Source organism: Neomonachus schauinslandi, chromosome 11, assembly GCF_002201575.2.
Source record: "Neomonachus schauinslandi chromosome 11, ASM220157v2, whole genome shotgun sequence".
In the NCBI taxonomy this organism is placed as follows: Eukaryota; Metazoa; Chordata; class Mammalia; order Carnivora; family Phocidae; genus Neomonachus; species Neomonachus schauinslandi.
In genome coordinates, this window is record NC_058413.1 from 36528856 (window position 1) to 36548992 (window position 20137).

The following is a 20137-nucleotide window of genomic DNA, read 5'->3' on the forward strand; positions in this document are numbered from 1 at the left end:
TTATACTATTTCACCCAATGCCGCACAGCAAGGTCCTGCTGAGATTTACAATCAAAATGGTGGTCCTGCTAGAGCCAGAGTGGATCTCAGGCCCTGGGCAACCCAGTCCAAATCACTTGGCCTGACATGAAAGACTGTTCTAATCTTCCCTCGTGCTACTTACCCTCAGTGCCCACTCTCCTCCAGCCTACTTCATTTCCTTGTCCTTATTCTGGGAAAGCCTTTCTGTTCCTAATCCTTCAAGACAACTTCAAGTCTTCCTAAGTATTTCCCAGCTACTCCATATTGCTTTTGCTTCAGAGGTACACACTCTTTACTCACAGCTGTGTGTTCTAAGACACGTTCGTGTAAAACGTGGATCACTGTCCCCAGCTTTTAGGAGTAGTTTAAGTATGAAATAAGACAACATTTGTGTAATGCTTAGTACCTCCTTGTCAGAGAGTACATGAATTCTATATTCCTCTTCTCTCAGCTCCAAAAACATAGAGCCTGGTAGGTTGCCCATGAAACATTTGATGATTAATTAAAATGGATGTGTTAGTCTACTTCCTGAGCACAGAATGTCCACATTTCTTCAAAATGCCCAGAGATGGATTCTTTCAAACTACCTTTGAATGAAATGAAGGGAAGAATGTGTGATAAACTATAGTCAGTTAACAAACACCACTGCACAACCAAGAGATGAAATTGATATGCTACAGTGCCATCAGGTATATTAGGGAGATATGTTATCTTGCTGGACAAAAGGGAGATATTTGCAACACATACTCACAAGGCTTCAAGCTTTATCTGGAACACTGTCTCAAGCCTTATCGGGAACACTGTCAAGTAGGAGAGGAAAACCTGAAATTGACTTTCGTGGAATTCATGAAGCTTTTATGGTCTGCTTAAAACTCCAGATAAATATCTGATGGACTATTTTTTTGTTGTTGTTATATGGTCAGAAGTCTTTTTTTCTTCCCCCAGAAGTACTTTTTAAAAAGAGAAACAAGCATGAAGCTGAACTTTCTACTTCTGAATTTTTGCAATGTTGGCGATAGACTGTGAATGGACACCAAATACTATCCAAGCACTGTGGACCAAAGTCAAGCATCAATGACCTCATCATTCCCTTAATTTTTATAATTGTGTCCTCGAGTCCATCCATGATTTTTTCTGAGACCTTAAATTTAATTTTCTCTAGAAAATAATTTCTGGAATGTAGTAAGTTCCAGTTTATGGTCTTTTGTACATTGTTGATGGAAGGGCATCATCTTTAAATGGGAGTGAGAATTACACAGACATGGATCTACCCTAGTGCATAAGAAAGGAGGAATCACAACTCTTCAATACATACAAGGGTTAAATCAAGATTTTTTTTTGGCCTTCTTGATCAAAGTGTACTAAACTAAATGGTGGCTCCCAAAAAGTCATGTCCACACCTAATCCCCAGAATGTGTGAATGTTACCTTCAGGTTTTGCAAATGTAATTCAGGGTCTCGAGATGAGAAGATCTCCTGTGTTATCAGGTGGACCCTAAATCCAATGACAAAAATCCCTATAAGAGATACATAGAATAGAGACACAAGAGAAGAGGAGGCGGCAGTGTGATCATGGTGGCAGAGGATGGAGGGTTGCAGCCACAATCCAAGACCAAGTAGAGCCATCTGAAGCTGGAAAAGGCAAAGAAGGATTCTCCCCTAGAGTCTCTGCTGACACTTTCAGACTTCTGGCCTTCAAAACTGAGAAAATAAATTCCTGTTGTTTTAAGACACCAACTTTGTGTCTTAAATTAGTCTCCAGCAGCCGCAGGAGACTAATACCCAAGGCTAATTTTAATTCTGATACTCACCAATATGGGAAGTATCACTCTCTTCAATTACAAAGACTTTTAAGTCTGCTTTATTTATAGTTATTGTCTGCATTTTTCTTATCTGCTGAATAACAGAGAAGAATGACAAACATTTCTTTCTCGGATGTACTGCAGCTGTCCAGATGCTCTGCCATTGTTAAGGAGAAGGTATTCTGGGTTTCCCTTTATCTCTGCAGATGACACTCCAAGATTCTGCCTGCAGCTCATATGCTTTCTGTTGTCTTAGCTTACCTGGGCTTCCTTGGTCTGCTGTGTTTTGTCTGTTGTGAATCAAAGTGAAGTTGGAACAGGAAAGAACAGGGTTCAGCTGTCTTGTTCTTCCACCAAGCTTCCACAATACTTAATCATCATCAGTACACTTGTGTGAATTAATCCATATCTGTTGCCTGGGAAATGAACAGTTTTGATAAAAAGTAATACATTTCAAATTTAAGCCTTTCCAATGAGTACTTTCTAAAACACATCATTTGCTTCAGAAATGGAAATATTGAAGATTACTGATGATGCCTTCTAAAACATAGGATGCTGATGTTCCACCCATTTAAGAAGTGTTCTTGTGGGGCGCCTGGGTGGCTCAGTTGGTTAGGCGACTGCCTTCAGCTCAGGTCATGATCCTGGAGTCCCGGGATCGAGTCCCGCATCGGGCTCCCTGCTCAGCGGGGAGCCTGCTTCGCCCTCTGACCCTCCCCCCTCTCATGCTCTCTCTCTCAAATAAATAAATAAATAAAATATTAAAAAAAAAAGAAGTGTTCTTGTTCCAGTAGAATTGAACTAATCAATAGAAATATCAATATACATACTTCGCAGAAGCAGATACAGAACATACTGAGGAATTCTGGGGTTTAGATACCAATAAACACCACATGATTAAAGTGAATGATAAATAGGAGGGTGAGGTGAGGGTGAAGAGAAAAGCAAATGTTTCACTGACCTGTAAACTTTGAGGGAGCATTAGTTAACTCAAGGGTTTCCTGTGGCTTTAAACCAGAGGTCTGTGACATATTAATTCCATGAGCCTCATCAGTCCACCACATGTTTTGCATGGCCTGAATTCACACTTTTAAACTTGGATTCAGAATTTAATATTCAGGGCACCTGTGTGGCTCAGTCTGTTGGGCATCTGCCTTTGGCTCAAGTCATGGTCCTGGGGTCCTGGGATCGAGCCTGCTTCTCCCTCTCCCTCTGCCCTTTCCCCCCACACTCATGCTGGCTCTCTCTCATGTGCTGTCTCTCTCTCAAATAAAATCTTAAAAGAATTTAAGACTCATAACATCACATATTAAAATCCAAACTATGGCTTCTTCTGAAAAATTAAAAAGCTTGGGAAAATTGGGTCCATATTGTCACCTGGCAACAATTGGCTCGCAATCAACTGAGACCTATGAGATGCACTATTTAGGTCACTGCAGTGTTTGTGACCCCCTCCAACTGACTCTGGGTACTTCTTTACATTGTCCCCTGGAGTTGGTGTTTAAAATCTGTTTACAACCTGTCACTGATTTCTAGTTTAGCAACTCATTCCTTTAATGCCATTTTCCAATTTTATATGTGAAATTATCTAAAAAATTCTTCCCTGGTCCACAATAGAATCGTTAAAGCTCTGTTCACAAACACGATTGAAAGCAATAGTTCACCATTTCTAAACATCACGGAATGTAGGACCCCAGATTTTTGTTCTATTTTCTTTAAAATGCCTTCATTTTCCAAGTTGCATAGTGTTTGATGTTTTTGATCAAAAGAATATATTTTAATTTTGCATTTAAAGAAGCAATCCCACTTCCCACCCTTAAATTCATTTGGTTCTTTATTAAAACAATAGTGCTAAAATACTACAAATGTGTCAATGTTCCTTTTAAAGCTGATTTTTGATCATGTGAGACTGGCATACCAACACCAATAACCAGGTAAATTTGCATTTCAATGTGTTTAAATACATCTATCTGGCTTCTCAGTTCCTAAGATATTGATTTCCCTTTTCAATAGTATTTTTCAAAAATTTAGTAGCTTCAAGTATTGAAAAATTTCCGCAAATTAGAGAAACTTTCCTTGTAACTTAAATCATTTCTCCGCAAAAGCTTGGCATTACATGGTGGGTGCCATCTTGGAGAGCTGACTACTACATTCTACAGTTGTGATAGTTGTAGTGCTGGTTGTTATATTCTCAGATTAATCGAACAGATTCTCTTCTTCCTCAGTGTCCATTACCCCTGTTTGAAGCTATAACACGATGACATCACAGTAATGATCCACAGAACTGATTATGATTCCAATATGCAAGAACCAAGAAATCAAGAGGGTAGAGGCATCAAACTGACTTAAAGATCTGATTATTTATAAATGTTCCTTGAATTTATTTCTGAACATGCCATGCGTGTCTTTTTTATTGCTTTGTGATAACCCCATCTGGCTTGTAAACTTCTAATGGAAAAGACAATGTTTTCATATCTTTAACTAGGTATACAACAGGAGTTTCATGCTTGTTGAACAGTAATTAGATATAGATAGCTAAAAATATTTATTGTATAAATATTTGAGTGGATAAAAAGGTGAACAAATAATTCTTTGATAATTTCCCATTGATCTCAGAATGAGATCTTCATGTGAGTGTGGCCTGTCACATCTGGCTGCAGCCTACCTGTCCAACCTCATCTCATTTTCCCCTTCACTTACTGGCCTCCGGCTCCACTCACGACCTTCAACACCTCAAGCCTCTTTCCACCTTGCGGTCCTTTGCACCTATTTCTGGAGTTATTCCCCCAGCACTTTGCATGCATGGCTCCTTCTCATTCTACAGATCTCAGCTTGCCTGTGGTTCCCTTAGAGAGTTTTCCTTGATCACCTCACTAAAGTGGGCTTCCGCAGTTGCCCTCCCTTTCCTCTTCCTGGTTCTGATATAGTCTGTAGTCCTATTGCTCACTTACCTATTTTCTAGTTTATTGTCAGTCCTTTCTACATGAGGCCACAAATGCTATGAAGATAGAGACCAATTTCGTCTCTTCACTTCTGTATTTGCAGACTGCCACAGTCACTGAATTAAAGAAAAAATAAATGCGTGAATGAATGATGATATCAGAAAACAGACTGTATGCAAGACTGCCTTTTGGTGCCAGATTTCATTATGTTCTGAGGTGTGTGTGTGTGCGTGTGTGTGTGTGTGCATGTGTGTGTGTGAGTGTTTTACCCTTAAAAATAGGAGTAATTGTATTTTAAAATTTTCCTATAGAGCATGAGATTAGGTGATTGGGTAAATGGTTTGTCGCTATCATGGGTTTAGATATGCTATCAGGCTTTTAATCTGAGCATTTCTCGTACTTAGTATCAGAATTTCATAAAGCAATATCACAATCAGGAGGGATATGGAACACAGAGACAATCACAAATATTGAAGCTCATCCAGGATTGTCTCTTAAAGGCATCCATTTAGAAAGAGTAAGAAAAGCTCACCTGAAATTGAAATATGGAAAAACATTTGGGATCATTAGCAGGATGGCACAGGAAAAACCAGTGTGCATTGGGTGCTAGTTCTAGGTCTGTGACTAATTATGAACTCTGGGCAAGTCACTTAACCTCTCTGAGTGTTGGTTGGTTTCATTGGTAGAAGTGAAGATGAGGGGTTAGGTCAATGACTTTGAAGCTGTGCTCTGTTGAAGTTTGTGAGCTATGGTGTGATGCATGGGAAGGGGGTTCTCAACCCCTGTTCCAAACAGAGAAACTGCTTCGATTGAATTTTTATACTGAAGCACTGAATACATTTGGATTTTCAAACAGGTCTTACTGCTTCAGAACATTTGAACACCACTAGCATGGACTGTTTCCACTATCCAATGGTAATTTTTCAATACTCTAAAAGATTATGAATTCAATTTTTAAAATTAATTGAAGATGCACTCTAGCAAGGCACTATGCTGGTTGCTAGAAGATGAAGAGTGTACATAGCCTAGCCTATAGTCTATTGTAACCACATATGATAAAAGTCCACAACGACACGTACCCTCCCCAATGTGCTATGGTGAGTGCTGTGAACTGTGCAAGACCATTGAATCACAGATCTGTACCTCTGAAACAAATAATATATTATATGTTAAAAAAAAGAAAAAGAAAAAGATAGCAGGAGGGGAAGAATGAAGGGGGGAAATCGGAGGGGGAGACGAACCATGAGAGACAATGGAATCTGAGAAACAAACTGAGGGTTCTAGAGGGGAGGGGGGTGGGAGGATGGGTTAGCCTGGTGATGGGTATTAAAGAGGGCACGTTCTGCGTGGAGCACTGGGTGTTATATGCAAACAATGAATCATGGAACAGTACATCAAAAACTAATGATGTACTGTATGGTGATTAACATAACAATAAAAAATTAAAAAAAAAAAAAAGTCCACAACAGCAATATAAGCACAGAACTATGAAGCTCATAAGAGGGGACGTTCTGGGGGTACACATATGTATATATGTGTGTGTGTGGGTGGGTGGGTGGGTGTACGTATATGTGTGTGAATGTAAATATATGTGCATGTGTATGTATATATGTATATACATGTACAGACACATAGCATATGAAAATGTATTAACCTATATGCATTATAGGTTACACATGAATATATTATATATTGATCTTCTACTTACATTTAAACATTATATATAATACATATGCACATATATATGTCATATGCAACCTAGAAGGAAAGGAGGTAAAATTTGTGTTTAATAGATATGTCTAGTTCATACATAGAACTTTCATCTCCCCTCATGTTCTACTCTCCCGAATCACAATGTTTTCATCCTACAGGTAGCTGGAGGGTAACTACATCATTGCTGATGTATCCCTCATTGTTTCTTACCAGACTGTGTTAGCTTCTTTACACTTGTGATGGTGCAGACGATGGTTATGGTCCGTAAGGAGACAGATTTGTCAAATACTGCTTTGCTTCATTAAGTGGACATCCATTTTACACTGCAAATCATGGCATGTACTTAAGTAAATTCCATCAAGAGATTTACCATATTTTTTAAAACAGTAACTATTTTTTTCAATTTTTGGATCAAGAAGTTATTTCTGTCAGTTAATTCAATTGGAACCCCTAATGGATTTGAAGATTGTCAACACCTCCTAAAGGCTCACATAATGGTGATCTTTAAAGACAATGTTGTTCATCTTTATTTCTGCAGATCTTAGCAGAGTATCTTATGTATAAAGTGCTCAATTTTTTAATAAGAAAACGTCATCAATTATTTTATAGGAAGCAAACCCCTTATTGATAGGAGCCGGCAGTGCTGTAAATTGTGCTACTAAGTATCAATAACATTTTATTATCAAGTTAGCACAGATTACATTTACCCACCAGACCTAAAACGAAAAGAAGAAAACTGATTTTTAGGATTGTAGTTGTAAAAAAAACAGTATTTTAGGATGAGCCATCAATTCTAATGGCTCTGGAATAAAGTATGAGCATATACAAATTCAAAGAAAATGGTTAAAGTTTGAAAATTCCTTGGAAAAAATGGAAACACTTCTAAAATACATACCAGTGTTCAGTCACCTTTCATACAAAAAGTTGGTGAACTTTTTCTGTAGAGGGCAAGATGGTAATGTTTTTCGTTTTGTGAGCCACCTGGTCTCTGTTGCAACTACCTAGTTCTGCCATTTTACCTCTTCAGCAGTAAGGAATATATTAATGAAGGGGCACCACTGTGTTCCAGCAAAGTTGGCATAGGGCCAGATATGGCCCAGGGATCATAGTTTGCCAACACTGATCTATATGGTTACAAATGAGTCTTGTACATATCTTTGTTTTTCCAATGAAAATTTAAAGATATTTTTTAATGCTGGGTCATAAAGATTTTCAGAAGAATCATTTTCAAATTCTCCATTCCAAGATTACATTTAAGGAGGTGAAATAAAGAGGAGATACGTTCTAATTTATCACACTTTAGCAGTAGCTGTCAAATATAGTATTTAAACTACTATTGACATAATTCAGCACATGAAATTAATTTCATGTGTTAAGTCCGTCTTCACAACATTTGATGATATTGAGCATCATCTCTGGCAAATACCAATGAATAATGGTAATCTGAGCTTGTAATTTTTAATTAATAATTTTATTAATTTGGGGGATTTAAAATATTATTTTTAGCATGACTTACTTAACATCTTTTTCAATGTTGGGAAAGTGAACAAAACTTCATGAACCAACTTGATTCAGAATAATGATGAATTAAAGAGCCTTAGGCTTTACAAACCACTAAGATGTGATTTACCTGAAACTACAACTTAAGTTTGAATTCTCAGCTCAGATGAAATGTTATTTACACATATTATTTATTTTGTATCACTCAATAACTGCCGACTCTTAAAAATATGGTGGAGGCTCAGATGAAAACTTTCGCTGTTCTAAAATAACCACTGAACATACAAATAACTTTTCCTACAAGTGTATCCTCTACCATCTGAGAGGCTGTGTGGTCTAGAGGAAAGCAGCATTGGGCAGGCATTAGGAGACCCAGTTACCAGTCCCAACATGTTATAAATCAACTAGATCTGAACAGACTGGTTTCCTAGAATACATTCATTTACTCTTGTGTAATGTAGGAATAGGATGATAACTTGTATTAGTAGGTATGCAGGTCCCTTGTAAGTTATCAATTACTATACAAAACAAATGCAAAGATTCTTTCTCTTTCAATGCTTTGGAAGGTGGTAAGCATTGCTACTTCTAAATTGTGACTTAAGCTTTTGTTTCATTTTGTTTGCAAAAGGGAGGAGAAGGTTCTTTTAAAAATCATTATATAATTGTCTTTGTGGTCTTTCCCCTCTTTAATATATTGTCATTTCTTTCACCTTGTTGAAGCTGAATGAGTGAGCATCGAAGTGTGTTCAGCAGTTGGAAATGTAAGTATGATGCAGTGAGAATCTACATACATATATTCATCAAAACATTTTACAGGGATCTCAAAACTAAGTATGCAGTGGATGGGACAAAATCACAACAGGCAACTTTATTTGTAGAACTTGATCCAAAACCCAAGAAAAAAATAAATTAAAAGCGCTGAGTCTCTATTATGGTTGTACACAAAATAAATCAAAAAATACATCAGCATTTACCATGAGATCATTTAAATGTATTCGCAAATGATTTGGCAAGGGAAACATGTGATTTACAACACGGGAAACTTCTTTTAACAACCAGAGACTTAAAAGCACTGTACTGTAGGTCACCTAGACTAGGTTAGCAAGAATGAACAAAGTGGTAGGTCCAAAAGGCAACCCCCGAACACCTTCCTCAGACGGAGACTTTGGTAACTGTCTGTGGTAAAAAAACAAAAAAACAAAAACAAATAAACACCAACTCCTGTTCTTCACCATGCTGGATGGTCGTTTCATTTCATTTCATCCATTCTTCTCCCACAGTGATGAGTCCATTTTAAATACTTCAGTTATTATGAAGACACTCCAAATCCACAGAGCAGCAGACACGTCCATTCTGTGCATCAAGATGTTAAGGGTTAGCCAACTGAGACAGAGGCTATATATCAATCAGCAGTGTGCATTTTCATATTCAAAATGACCATATCTACATTTTGACATAAACTCCATGAATGCTACTGAAAAGTTAAGAAAAATGCTAGGGAAGGAGTGGTAAGGGAGGAAGGACATATGAGACCCTCTAGAGTCCCTCCTGCTAGATCTTGCTGGCAGGATGATCTTATACCTCTGTCTGAGCTTTGGGACTCCTCCCCCTATATTTCCAGGTTGTTTATACAACTAATTCACTGGACTTATTCTAGGTAAAACTGCTTTCAAAAATAAACCCCTCAAAGATCATTTGCCATGAACAAAGCTAATCCAAAGTACCACAAGGACCTGAAGGCAACTCCAAAATGGGTTCCAGAAAGGTTTTAATATTAGGAATAGAGTCTCTCATGGTGACTATGAAGGTAACAGTACATGTTTAGATATATAAATTATTGGAAATTCATTAAAAATCAAGGACACGCATTAATGTAAATACACCTTTATAATCCCCCTAAATTAATCTCAAACCTGACCTCAAAGAAATACTACTAAATAACACAGTTTCCACATCCCCCGGTCATTTTGTTTGCTGGGGCTGAAGGTATATATATACACAGGACCATGGTTCTTTTGCTATGTGAAGTTTGATATTGGCCTTTTTCTATTGGGGCTGAATCTTAAGATGGCACTTTCTCATCTACCTTTGTAACAGCCATAAAAAGATGAGTTGGGAACCTTCCACTGATGTCTGGAACTGAGCCAGGATTTGATAGAACCAAACAGACTAATATTTTAAATGTGCTTAATCATGGGAATCTTAAACAGATGTTTTGGCGGAGATTTGACACTGCCTAACCCCTGCTCCGAGTCGAATGTAGTCATAGCTCTTCCAAGCATTGTAGGGAGGAAGGGGTCAGTTTTTAATTTCAAAGACATATGAGGATCCCTCATGGGAACTCCTCTAAAAAGACAGGAAAATAATCACAATTAATTAAATCCTGCAGCAAGAGCTTCAGGTTCCCGCATTAGGCACTGTGATAATTAAACAAAGCAAACAACTTCACAGAACACTTTTTTCTAACACTGACAGTTTCATGAAAGAGCTTATAAAATGTTCCAGGATGAAAAGAGATCTTTTTTCCTTTCTTTCTTTTCTTTTTAATATGCAGGTCAAATAGCTTAAATCAGCCATAATTGGTCCTAATGTCAATTGTCAAAATTCTGTAGTTCAAAGGCATGAGAGAGGACTATTTTATTCCATGTTCATTTGGAGTTTGCCTTTATACACAGTGCAGCTATGATCCATTCAGACATAGTAACCTCCTGTGAGAAGTAAACGCCTGCCTGTGTTTTTACCATAGCCCTCAGAATCTGTGCATTCAGAAACATCAGGAATGGACCTCCTGCAGTTACTCTCTGACAACTGTTCAAGGCCTGATTGTCCTCAGGACCTCCAATTACCTTGCATTTGCAGGTTGTGCAGGGAGATCCAGCCATTGTCCACACTGAGCCGCTAAGCCTTGAAATGCCATAGCTGTCCAGGCAAGTTTTTCTGATGTCGTAGGCGATGTTATCAGCCAGGCAGGGGTCACTGACACAGCGGGGACAACACTCCCCTTCCAAGATGGCTGTGTACTCACAGCTCAGATTGGGGCAAGGGAGTGGCCAGCAGTCTACCTCTCCTTCCTGTAGAGAGAAAGCCAAAAATGGTTCATCCATGTCCTTATGCACAATTCTGTTCCCAAAGTCCCGGGGGGGAGGGGTGGGCAGTAATTCTCATCATTGTCCTTACTGAATGTTTTTACTTCCACCTTTATGGGTAGAATAAGCTTCCTCCTTGAAGAGCTACCACAGATATCACCTCCTCCAGGGTGCTTTTGCTGACTGTCTAGTGCAGCCCAAAAAAGAGGCAGGTCCTATCCCTGTGTCCCATAATTATTTTTATCGTCATACTTATGATCCTTATCATCACTCTCAGTGCAATTCCAGATTAAGTTTTGAGCCTTTAGGCTTTGGCCTTGTTTCTTTATCTCGCTGGTACTTAGCACAGTTTGGGTCAAAAAATGCTAATCAAATGGGCAATGAGTGAAGAGGTGATAAGGTGTTGGCTAGTGTTTAAAGAGAAATGAATTACTCTCAAGGTCAAAGGGGAACTTGAAGCACTGTAATATTTCACCCACCTCATAAACTGAGTTCCTAGTATCAAATTTAAAATTGAGATTGGGCAATATCAAGAGAACTATTTCAGAATGGTTTTGAATGTGACCTGTAGCTAGGAACATCACTAACGTATAGTAAGGTGTTACAGTTCAGATGGAGCCTCTGTATGTTTCAGGATCTGGCAACTGTGGCTCCATTGAGCTGCCTATAACTCTTTCTCTATGCAGCCTCTTCTTCTGTTATCATGACAAGTCATTATAATTTATGCAAACTCATGTCTAATTATTTGGTCAGCTTCACCAGACAATGGCCTTTGGTGACAGACCACATCTATCATGCTCACCATGATAGCATCCAGAGTCTAGCACATGCAAAGTCTTGATAAATATTTATTAAATATGACCCACATTATACTCAAGTAATTATTAAGCTATGTGTTCAACATCCTCAGTTTTCCCAGGAAATATTAACCTTAGGGGCTGGGGATGGAAGTGAAAACACTTCTGAAATGCTCTGAAAATTTCATGTCTGAAATTAATCCCGATTCTTCTAAGTGCCTGATGACTGGCTTCTTGAAAAAGAAATGCAATTTTCCAGACTGATATAGAAGCTAATTTTTATAGTTGTATTGGGTTTATTTGCCCTTGGATGGGAGCTTGAAAAAAATGGCTTTGATTTAAATATATCTGAGTTATACTCTTCAGTAGTAGGAGTGAGTCAGAAGAATGCTTTCTATTAAGATGATCTGCACATTCACCATGAGACTTTAGAAAATCTGATAGCAATTTACAGTACAATTTCTCTAAATGCTTGTCTTCATACAGTATCCATAGACTAAATCACTAATTTCAGCCAGTGTTAAACTATGGAATGTAGCTAATAGGTTTCATTATAAGTTGACTTGGTTGTGACTTGGTTCCAGAAGTTACGACTTTCTCACAGATGGAACATCATATTCACTCTGATTATGTTTCCCAACAGTCTTTGCATCCTTTAGAAAGCTTTGTGTGTGGTGTGGTTCAAAACAGAGAGAACCAGGTCCAGCAATTAAGTTTTACTCTCTGGACACTCTCAAATCTGATGATACCATTAGTATTTTTATATTAAGATCCAAAACTACCTTCATTTTTTTTCTTTATGAAGGTTTAGCATCCAAAACAGAGTTTTCAATCTAGGAAACGTTATCAATAGTAACTACTGTGCGCTAAGTATCTTCTTTGTGCCAAATACTGCATTTGTGCTGCACATAAATTCTCTTATCTTCAGAGCAGAACTACAAAATAGGTAGTTTCCTTTGCGTACAATGAAGGAAAGAACGATTGGTGCATTGCGAGGACTTGCCCAGATTAACAGCACAGAGCTAACACGTGGGAGACGTAAGATTGAACTCTTGGTCTCTCTGACTCAATCCCTGATATTTCTGCTACGTTCTGTTATCTTTCATATTGAAACTTTTAATGGTTAGATCCCAAGAAATCAAAGATTGGGCTCTATAAGAACTACAGGTCCCAGTCAAGGCTTTGAAGACTTTCTAATCATGGGGGGATTTTTCTTGATCTGGACTTGCCAAAAAGTAGCAGTTGTAAATAACCCAAGTTGGGCCAAATCTGACCTATGAACACATTCTTTTTGCCTTCTAAATTGTTTTTTGTTTTGGGTTTTTAAAAGTTTTAATTCCAGTATAATTAACATACACCATTATATTTGTTTCAGGTGTACAATATAGGGATTCAACTCTTCCATCCATCACCCAGTGCTCATCACAGTGCCCTCCTTAATCCCCATCACCTATATCACCCATACCTGCCTGTCTCTGTATATTGCTTCAAATAGTAGAATCTGAATGTCTTCAGGCAGAGCATTTGCCCCTTAGTAGCCACAAGAATTGCGCTCCCTGAACAGGATCGCAAATAGCAGGAAACTCAAGCCCATAGGCAACTGAGTTAGCAACCTTTCCAGGGTAAAGGGATAACAGCCTGTCAGGGAAGCTGACATACCAGACACCGGCACTGCTGGCAGCTATGAGTCCAATTGTCTCCACTCCGATAGAGCTTGTGTCCATTTTGATCTAAACATTGACTTGTGACCCTGGTGTCACACTCTGGGCAACAGAAAAGGTCAACACTTGGATTCTGGCAATCACAAGCGGTCCGTCGGCAGAATATCTTTCCGTCCTGTTTAGAAATGAGGCGAAGGAGGTTACATCATTAGGGAAACAAGGTAGCAGCACTATGAAAAGCAAGCCTTATAAACACTTCACAGAGCACACAGGAAAGATTTCTTTTTTTTTTTTTTAAGATTTTATTTATTTATTTGAGAGAGAGAGAGAGAATGAGAGAGAGAGCACATGAGAGGGGGGAGGGTCAGAGGGAGAAGCAGACTCCCTGCTGAGCAGGGAGCCCGATGCGGGACTCGATCCTGGGACTCCAGGATCATGACCCAAGCCGAAGGCAGTCGCTCAACCAACTGAGCCACCCAGGCACCCCAGGAAAGATTTCTTAGAGTCAAAGTACTCCCCTGGCCACCTTTCATTTTGTTCAAAACAGATGCACCCCTTTCCCTGACCTTGCCTGCAGAGCAGCCCATGTAAAAATGGAGGTATTTCTAAGTTTAAAAAAGTCAATATGTTCTTTGAAACTCTTTTTTTCCCCTAAATGTTTCCCAAAAAATCACATTTCTAAGTAAAATTACAATTAAACTAAGCAGTTAAAAATGCATCTATGCTCAAGAACTTGTTTGAGTGGAAAATCATGCTACTGTATTTTTCCCAATTCATAACGATAACACGAAACACATTCAAAGGCATTCATTGAATTTTATCTCTGTCTCAACTCTGGGAGGATATCTGACTATACCCTTTTTACAGAAGAATTAACTGAGGCCCAGAGATGCTAAATGATTCATCAAGTATGGAGTTAGCGATCTCTAAGGAACTCTGTCAGGGCTTCTGGTTTCAAAACAATTTTTCTTCTACAAGACAGGCTTTAGGTGGCTTATTACAAAGGGCTCTGATTAGCTGCCACCTTCCACCTTGAGGCAGTTACCCATATAATAGGCCCAGTACAATTTCTGCAGTAATGGCCCTGAACACTCATAAAGACTTGAAGTTCAACAGCACTCAAACATTAAGACTGCACATTTGTAGCCTGTCCCCCATTATACATGTGTTGCTCACAGTAATTTCTCACCTCAGACAATAAAGACGCTGAAAATGTAAGGTAAGACCTGTGGCCACCATTTATGGTTATAACTGCTTTGCTGAATATTTACAAAACCAAAGACTCTCAGAGCCAGTCGTACCTTAAAGGACACATAACCAAGCCCCCTGGACCTATACTGAACCCTCTCTAGAGCAATCATATTCAAAAGTCATCAAGCCTGTGCTTGAAGCTCTCCTGTCTCAAGGAAGCCACCACTACGAAAGGCATTCAAAGTATATATCTCTGTTCATGTCTGAATGTCAAAAACTGGACTTCTTGTTGCCTCTATCCATTAATCCTTGCCCACACCCATTGCTAGTCACAGAACTCCCGGTCCTTTCTGTCACATTTTCAACTCTTTTGTTCTTAGAAGACAGCATTTATGTCTCCACTGAATCATCTCATCTCTAGATTAAACATCTCTAATTTTTTGACCAGTCCCACTAGTTTTGAGTCTCTTCACTGTTATAGTTGCCTTATCCTCAACAGTTTCAAGTATTTCCAATAGTAGTGGTAGTAGTAGTCGCAATAATAATAATAATAATAATAATAATAATTAATAATAATCTACCATAATTTTAACACTTACTTTGGGCCATACGTTGTGCTAAGCCTTTTATATGCATTAGCACATTTGGTCTTGAGAATGCTGTGGAGTATGATTTACACTTGATTTCTCAAATGAGGTAGCTGAGTAAAAGAACTAAATATAATTCTTCAGTAACAGTCTGACCAACACAGTGAATTGGGACTCATGGTCACTTTCTTTAATGCAGCCTGATTTCAATATTTACTTCCCTACTTACTAAGGTTATGTCATGGTGTTGATTTATATTGAGCTTAATGAAGATTAAAACCTCATTAAGCCCTATCCCCATCTTGTGCACTCAGTTATCTGGGGGTAGCAAAAATAAAACCTCATGTTTATCCTTACTGTACTGCACCTTGTTAGGTCCATTTCATCTCTCCTGCCTGTCACAATGTTTTCTAAATGCTGTTTCTGTCATCCACCATAGTTTGTCCTCTTTCACAGCTTTATCTGCAAACTTGATGGACCTGCTCTCGGGGTGTTCATCTACTTCATCGATAACAATGTTGAACAGGACAGGGCTTGCTGAGACAAGTTTACTGTCAGCAAAAGCGGAAATCTTTAAATGCTTTACATTTTTTATGGAGGATGGAAAGGAGACATGCTGGTTAAGTATATAATAACAGGATGAAAAATGCTTTTCCTCAAAGCGTGTGCATTTTTTCTATTACTGTAAGAAACGACAGGAAATCATAATTTTCCAAATATCAAGGGGTAAAAGATTATACAAACATACACACACACTCTCTCCAGTTAAGCAGGTGAATTGAGTCAGAGATTATAATTAGTCTGGACCAAGAACTGTCCAGATTCTAGACATCTTCCAACAATAGGCCTTTATTCTTACTCACTAACATATTTTGCTTGTGTAATCATTGCCCAGAAAGACTCCCTAGTGATTTATTTTAGCCAAGAAGTTAAGAGAAGTAATGGTAGCTACAATATAAAACCATTGGGTCAGCTCAGCTACTGAGGTCACAATATTACTCTCCCCAAGTATAGAAGGACTGGGCCTCAGAGCTATGTCCACAAACCATATCAAACAGGGACAGAGTCTTCTAGAAGGGGTTACTGTACCACAGGCAATGAAGCACAATCAGAACGCTGTGTTTCTCTCCTCATGTGGGGATTAAAAGAATGAATGAGAATAAGTGGATAGCCGCCAGGGTTAGTGCAAAATAAAGCAATTTCATATCTCATCAGTTATGTGAAAATGCCAAATAGGCCCTTCTTAGTTTCTAACATATTTTAGAACAATGGCTATGTTCGTTTTGCCTTTTGAATTACAGAGTAACTGTCAAGAAAATCATTTTTAATAATGAAAATGTCACAGGTGGCTCCATTAATTCAGTGATAATGTCATTACAAAACCTCAGCTCACAGAACACAACCACGCTAGAATCCAAACTTGGCAAGGAAATGGAACTCGGGGATGGTGAGTAATCCTTCTCATGGTACATGGTACATCTCTGGGGTCATTCCCAGAGCTTGACCTCTGTCCCAGCTGGGGTGGTCAGAACAAGCCCCATTTACATGCCAAAGATGTATTTTCCCACCCTTCTGCGGTAGAAGCTAAATACTTTTCTGCAGTTTTATAATGAAAGCTCAGCTATAAACAATTAATAACCACTGTAATATTTAAATTGCCCTGAATTTTAAGAAGCAGGGACAAATACCTTCCTAGCAAATAAAAAATGAATTTATTCTTATAATGCCATGGAAAGTTATACGTTTTATATTACAAATTACACATTTTATTACTGAATACTCAACACACTAATTTATTTACTCCAGATCGCAAAATACCACTTTTTTTTTTTCCTGCCACAGTTTGGAAACTTTTAAATCAAGAAGGTGGACTTAGGTAAGATTATTGATGTAAATTGAATAATAATATAACCTGGGGTTTGGCAAACTGATGCCTACAGTCCAAATTCGGCCAGTTACCTGTTTCTGTAAACAAAGTTTTAATAGAACACAGCATCCCTCATTCATTTACATATTGTCTGTGGCTGTTTTCATCCTCTAATGGCAGAGTTCAGTATGTGAGACAGAGACCGTCTGGCCCTTTACAGAAAACAGGTTTTGATCTCTGATATAAAGGGTAAAATTAAGAGTGGTACTCCAGACCCACCCATGTGTTCTACCTTCTCACGTGCAAATTTATTGTGGTGTGCTATCCAATCTTCTTTACAAAATATTAATTTTGCCTCCAGGTTACATCCCACAACTAGTCCATTAGCCCTCTCTGATTAGCACCTCTCTAATAAAACCTTTAACAGTCATTGAATCCAACTGTCTCATTTTAATGAAGAGGAAATCAGGTCCAGAGAGGGGAAAGGACTTTTCCACACAGCAAATTAATGACCAAATAGGAACTAGACCTTCCTCTGGACTTCTATACCAGTATGCTGCTTCCTTGTATCATGAGGAGGCTGAAGGGTAGGATAAAAGGACTTCACACAAACGGAAATCAGAAGGATTCTTGGGGCGACAGTTCTCAAAGTGTGGTCCTCAGACCAGCAGCATTAGAATCTCCCTGGAACTAGCTAGAAATACAAACTGTTGTGCTCTAACCCAATCTACTGAACCAGAAATTCTAGGGGTAGGGTCAGTAATCAACATTTCACAAGCCCTCCAGGGGATTCTGGTGCAAGGGAAAGTTTGAGAATGTCTGATCGAGAAATAAGGTAACCCGGTCCACTGGGAAATTAGCATGGCATAACCCTCAAGGTTCTGCAATGAAATGCAGGGCTTGGAACTGCACAGTGGAAGTATGAAGTCGGGGGGGATGGAAAAGAAGACCCTCTTCCTTGACAGGACCACTAGAGTTTTGAGGGGAACTAAACTTGCCACTTTGTTCCTCTTTCAAAGAAAAGGAAACACAATCTTAGGGCTTGCACAGCCAATTCCTTCCATCAGGAACACCCTGAAGGTAGGTAGGAAGGCCAGGAAGGTATTGACAATCCTGCTGGTTAGGTTCAGAGAGCGAAGCAGAGCATTTTTCTGAGTAACCTGTAGGATTTCAGAAAGCTAACCTCTACCCTGGCCCCAGGCACAAGGTGCCTCATCCCTGTTCTTCACTCTATGAGTGAGTGCCACATGGAGAATGGCAGGGTTATTTCATTGTCAGCCCAGTGCAGGTAGAGCTTTCTTCTTGCCTGAAGGGAACCCATGAACCCGTTCGGTTTCCCTACCATGGCCACCTTCCTCAGTTTCTGGGCAAAGGCTTAGATGAGGCCAGGTCAAATGGCCAGCATTCCAGAAAATCTCCTGGCAAAAGTCCTCTCCACTTTACCCTCCTTCTGTTTATGATGACATGGAGGGCGACTGGTTATTATTTATGGTATCCATTTCCCTGTCCACCTCCATCATTGCCGGAAAAACTCAAGACGTAGTATTGTTCGAGTCTTCAGTATCACATGCAGTTTCAGGATGAACGCCATTCACATTTCAATTAAGAAAGCAAACAAATAAAACAAAACAGTGCTGCAGGAAGCAAAGAAATGAAATCTGGCCTGCATAGCATGTTCTTTTTCTGCCACTGGATTTTCCAGTTACTACTAATAGTAGCTGTAGTAGGTAAAGGTGCAGGAGTAAATACAGTGTCTGACCTTTATCCAGTGTGCACCGGCCTAACTTGTAAACCCTGGCTCTTTCTTTTGTCAGTGACCTGAAATCTTTTGCCCAAGGAAATGGGGCAGCTAAGTCTCAAACGTGCCGCTCTTGAGCTTCTTTTCCGCCCACAGAACACACGTTGCCACAGAGGCGGAGTGTCTGACATTACAATTCATCAGGACACATCACTGAATTTCTGTGTTATCTTTCATGTGCTCTTACCTCTCTATCCCTCATTCAGGTTCTCATCTGCACTCTCCTGAAACTTTACTTCAGCCTCAGTGGTATCTCTCCATTTAGTTTTGATCTCCTCAGTCTTTCTATAGCGCTGTCGATCAGACCTTGATTGGGCCACGCCAATCCTAGACAAAAAGTCACTCATGATCCTCCGCAGCCGATAAATTAAGTCTAAATTCTATCGTTTGGCTGTGTCCCTAGCCTTTATCTCCAGGGTTATCATCAGCTATCCCTTTCCCATACTCTTCTTTTTTCCTGATATTCTAAGCTCAGCATTTGCTTCACATTTTCCTTATCAGAATATATGTAATGTTTTTGCCTCTTTGTTCTTTTCTTCCCTCTGTTTGGGATTCACTTTCCTCACATCTCTCATTGGCTAAATTTCTCATCCTTGAAGGTCTCACTCAAACTTCACCTCCTTATTGCTTTCTGTATCTTCTGAGGATAGGGTATATTTCCCCTTTCTATGCTCCTATAACAAATTGTTCATGATTCTTCCAGGGCATGACTGGTGATTGTTTATGTATCTATTTGCCTGTTCATCTCCATAATCAACAATACAAAGATGACCATTACCTATAGTCATACGAAAATGCTGCAGTTTCCTAGAAGCTAATAAACCTGAGACCTCTCTCTCTTCCCACATAGCACAGGTAGAAAATAAAGATGTCTTCCTAAAGCCCTTGACAAATTTATAAATGGAAGAGCCAGAGATGGGTATCTGTGAAAAGAAACTGGGCTGTATCTAAGATTTAGGGGTCAAGCTCAGAGAGAGAATCATTTTTCACTCTGGGTATCTGTAGTATGGATAATGCTGGAAGAACATGGGTTCCAAGCAATTCAGCAATCTTTCTGTGCCTAATCAACTAAGTGGTCTAAAGGTGCATAAAAATCACTGTCACTATCAAGGAAGCATATGGAATCTAAACAGAAGCCCAAATCCATTTGTGTTGGCCTGGCTTTATTGTTGA

General features: G+C 39.1%; 1 protein-coding gene across 3 annotated transcripts in view; it reads right to left on the reverse strand.

Annotated features, from left to right (window-relative positions):
* Positions 1-8929: 8929 nt before the first annotated feature.
* NELL1 (neural EGFL like 1) overlaps positions 8930-20137 on the reverse strand; it is an 805269-nt gene continuing 794061 nt past the window's right edge. For 2 of the 3 annotated variants that reach the window (XM_021685859.1, XM_021685857.1), the window contains 3 exons: positions 13520-13696; positions 10824-11048; positions 9280-9330 (listed from right to left, as the gene is read on the reverse strand). In XM_021685859.1, the coding sequence (XP_021541534.1) occupies positions 9280-9330; positions 10824-11048; positions 13520-13696 (453 nt within the window). Of the gene's footprint in view, positions 9331-10823; positions 11049-13519; positions 13697-20137 lie in introns of all 3 variants that reach the window. The other variant, XM_021685858.1, reaches the window with a different exon arrangement.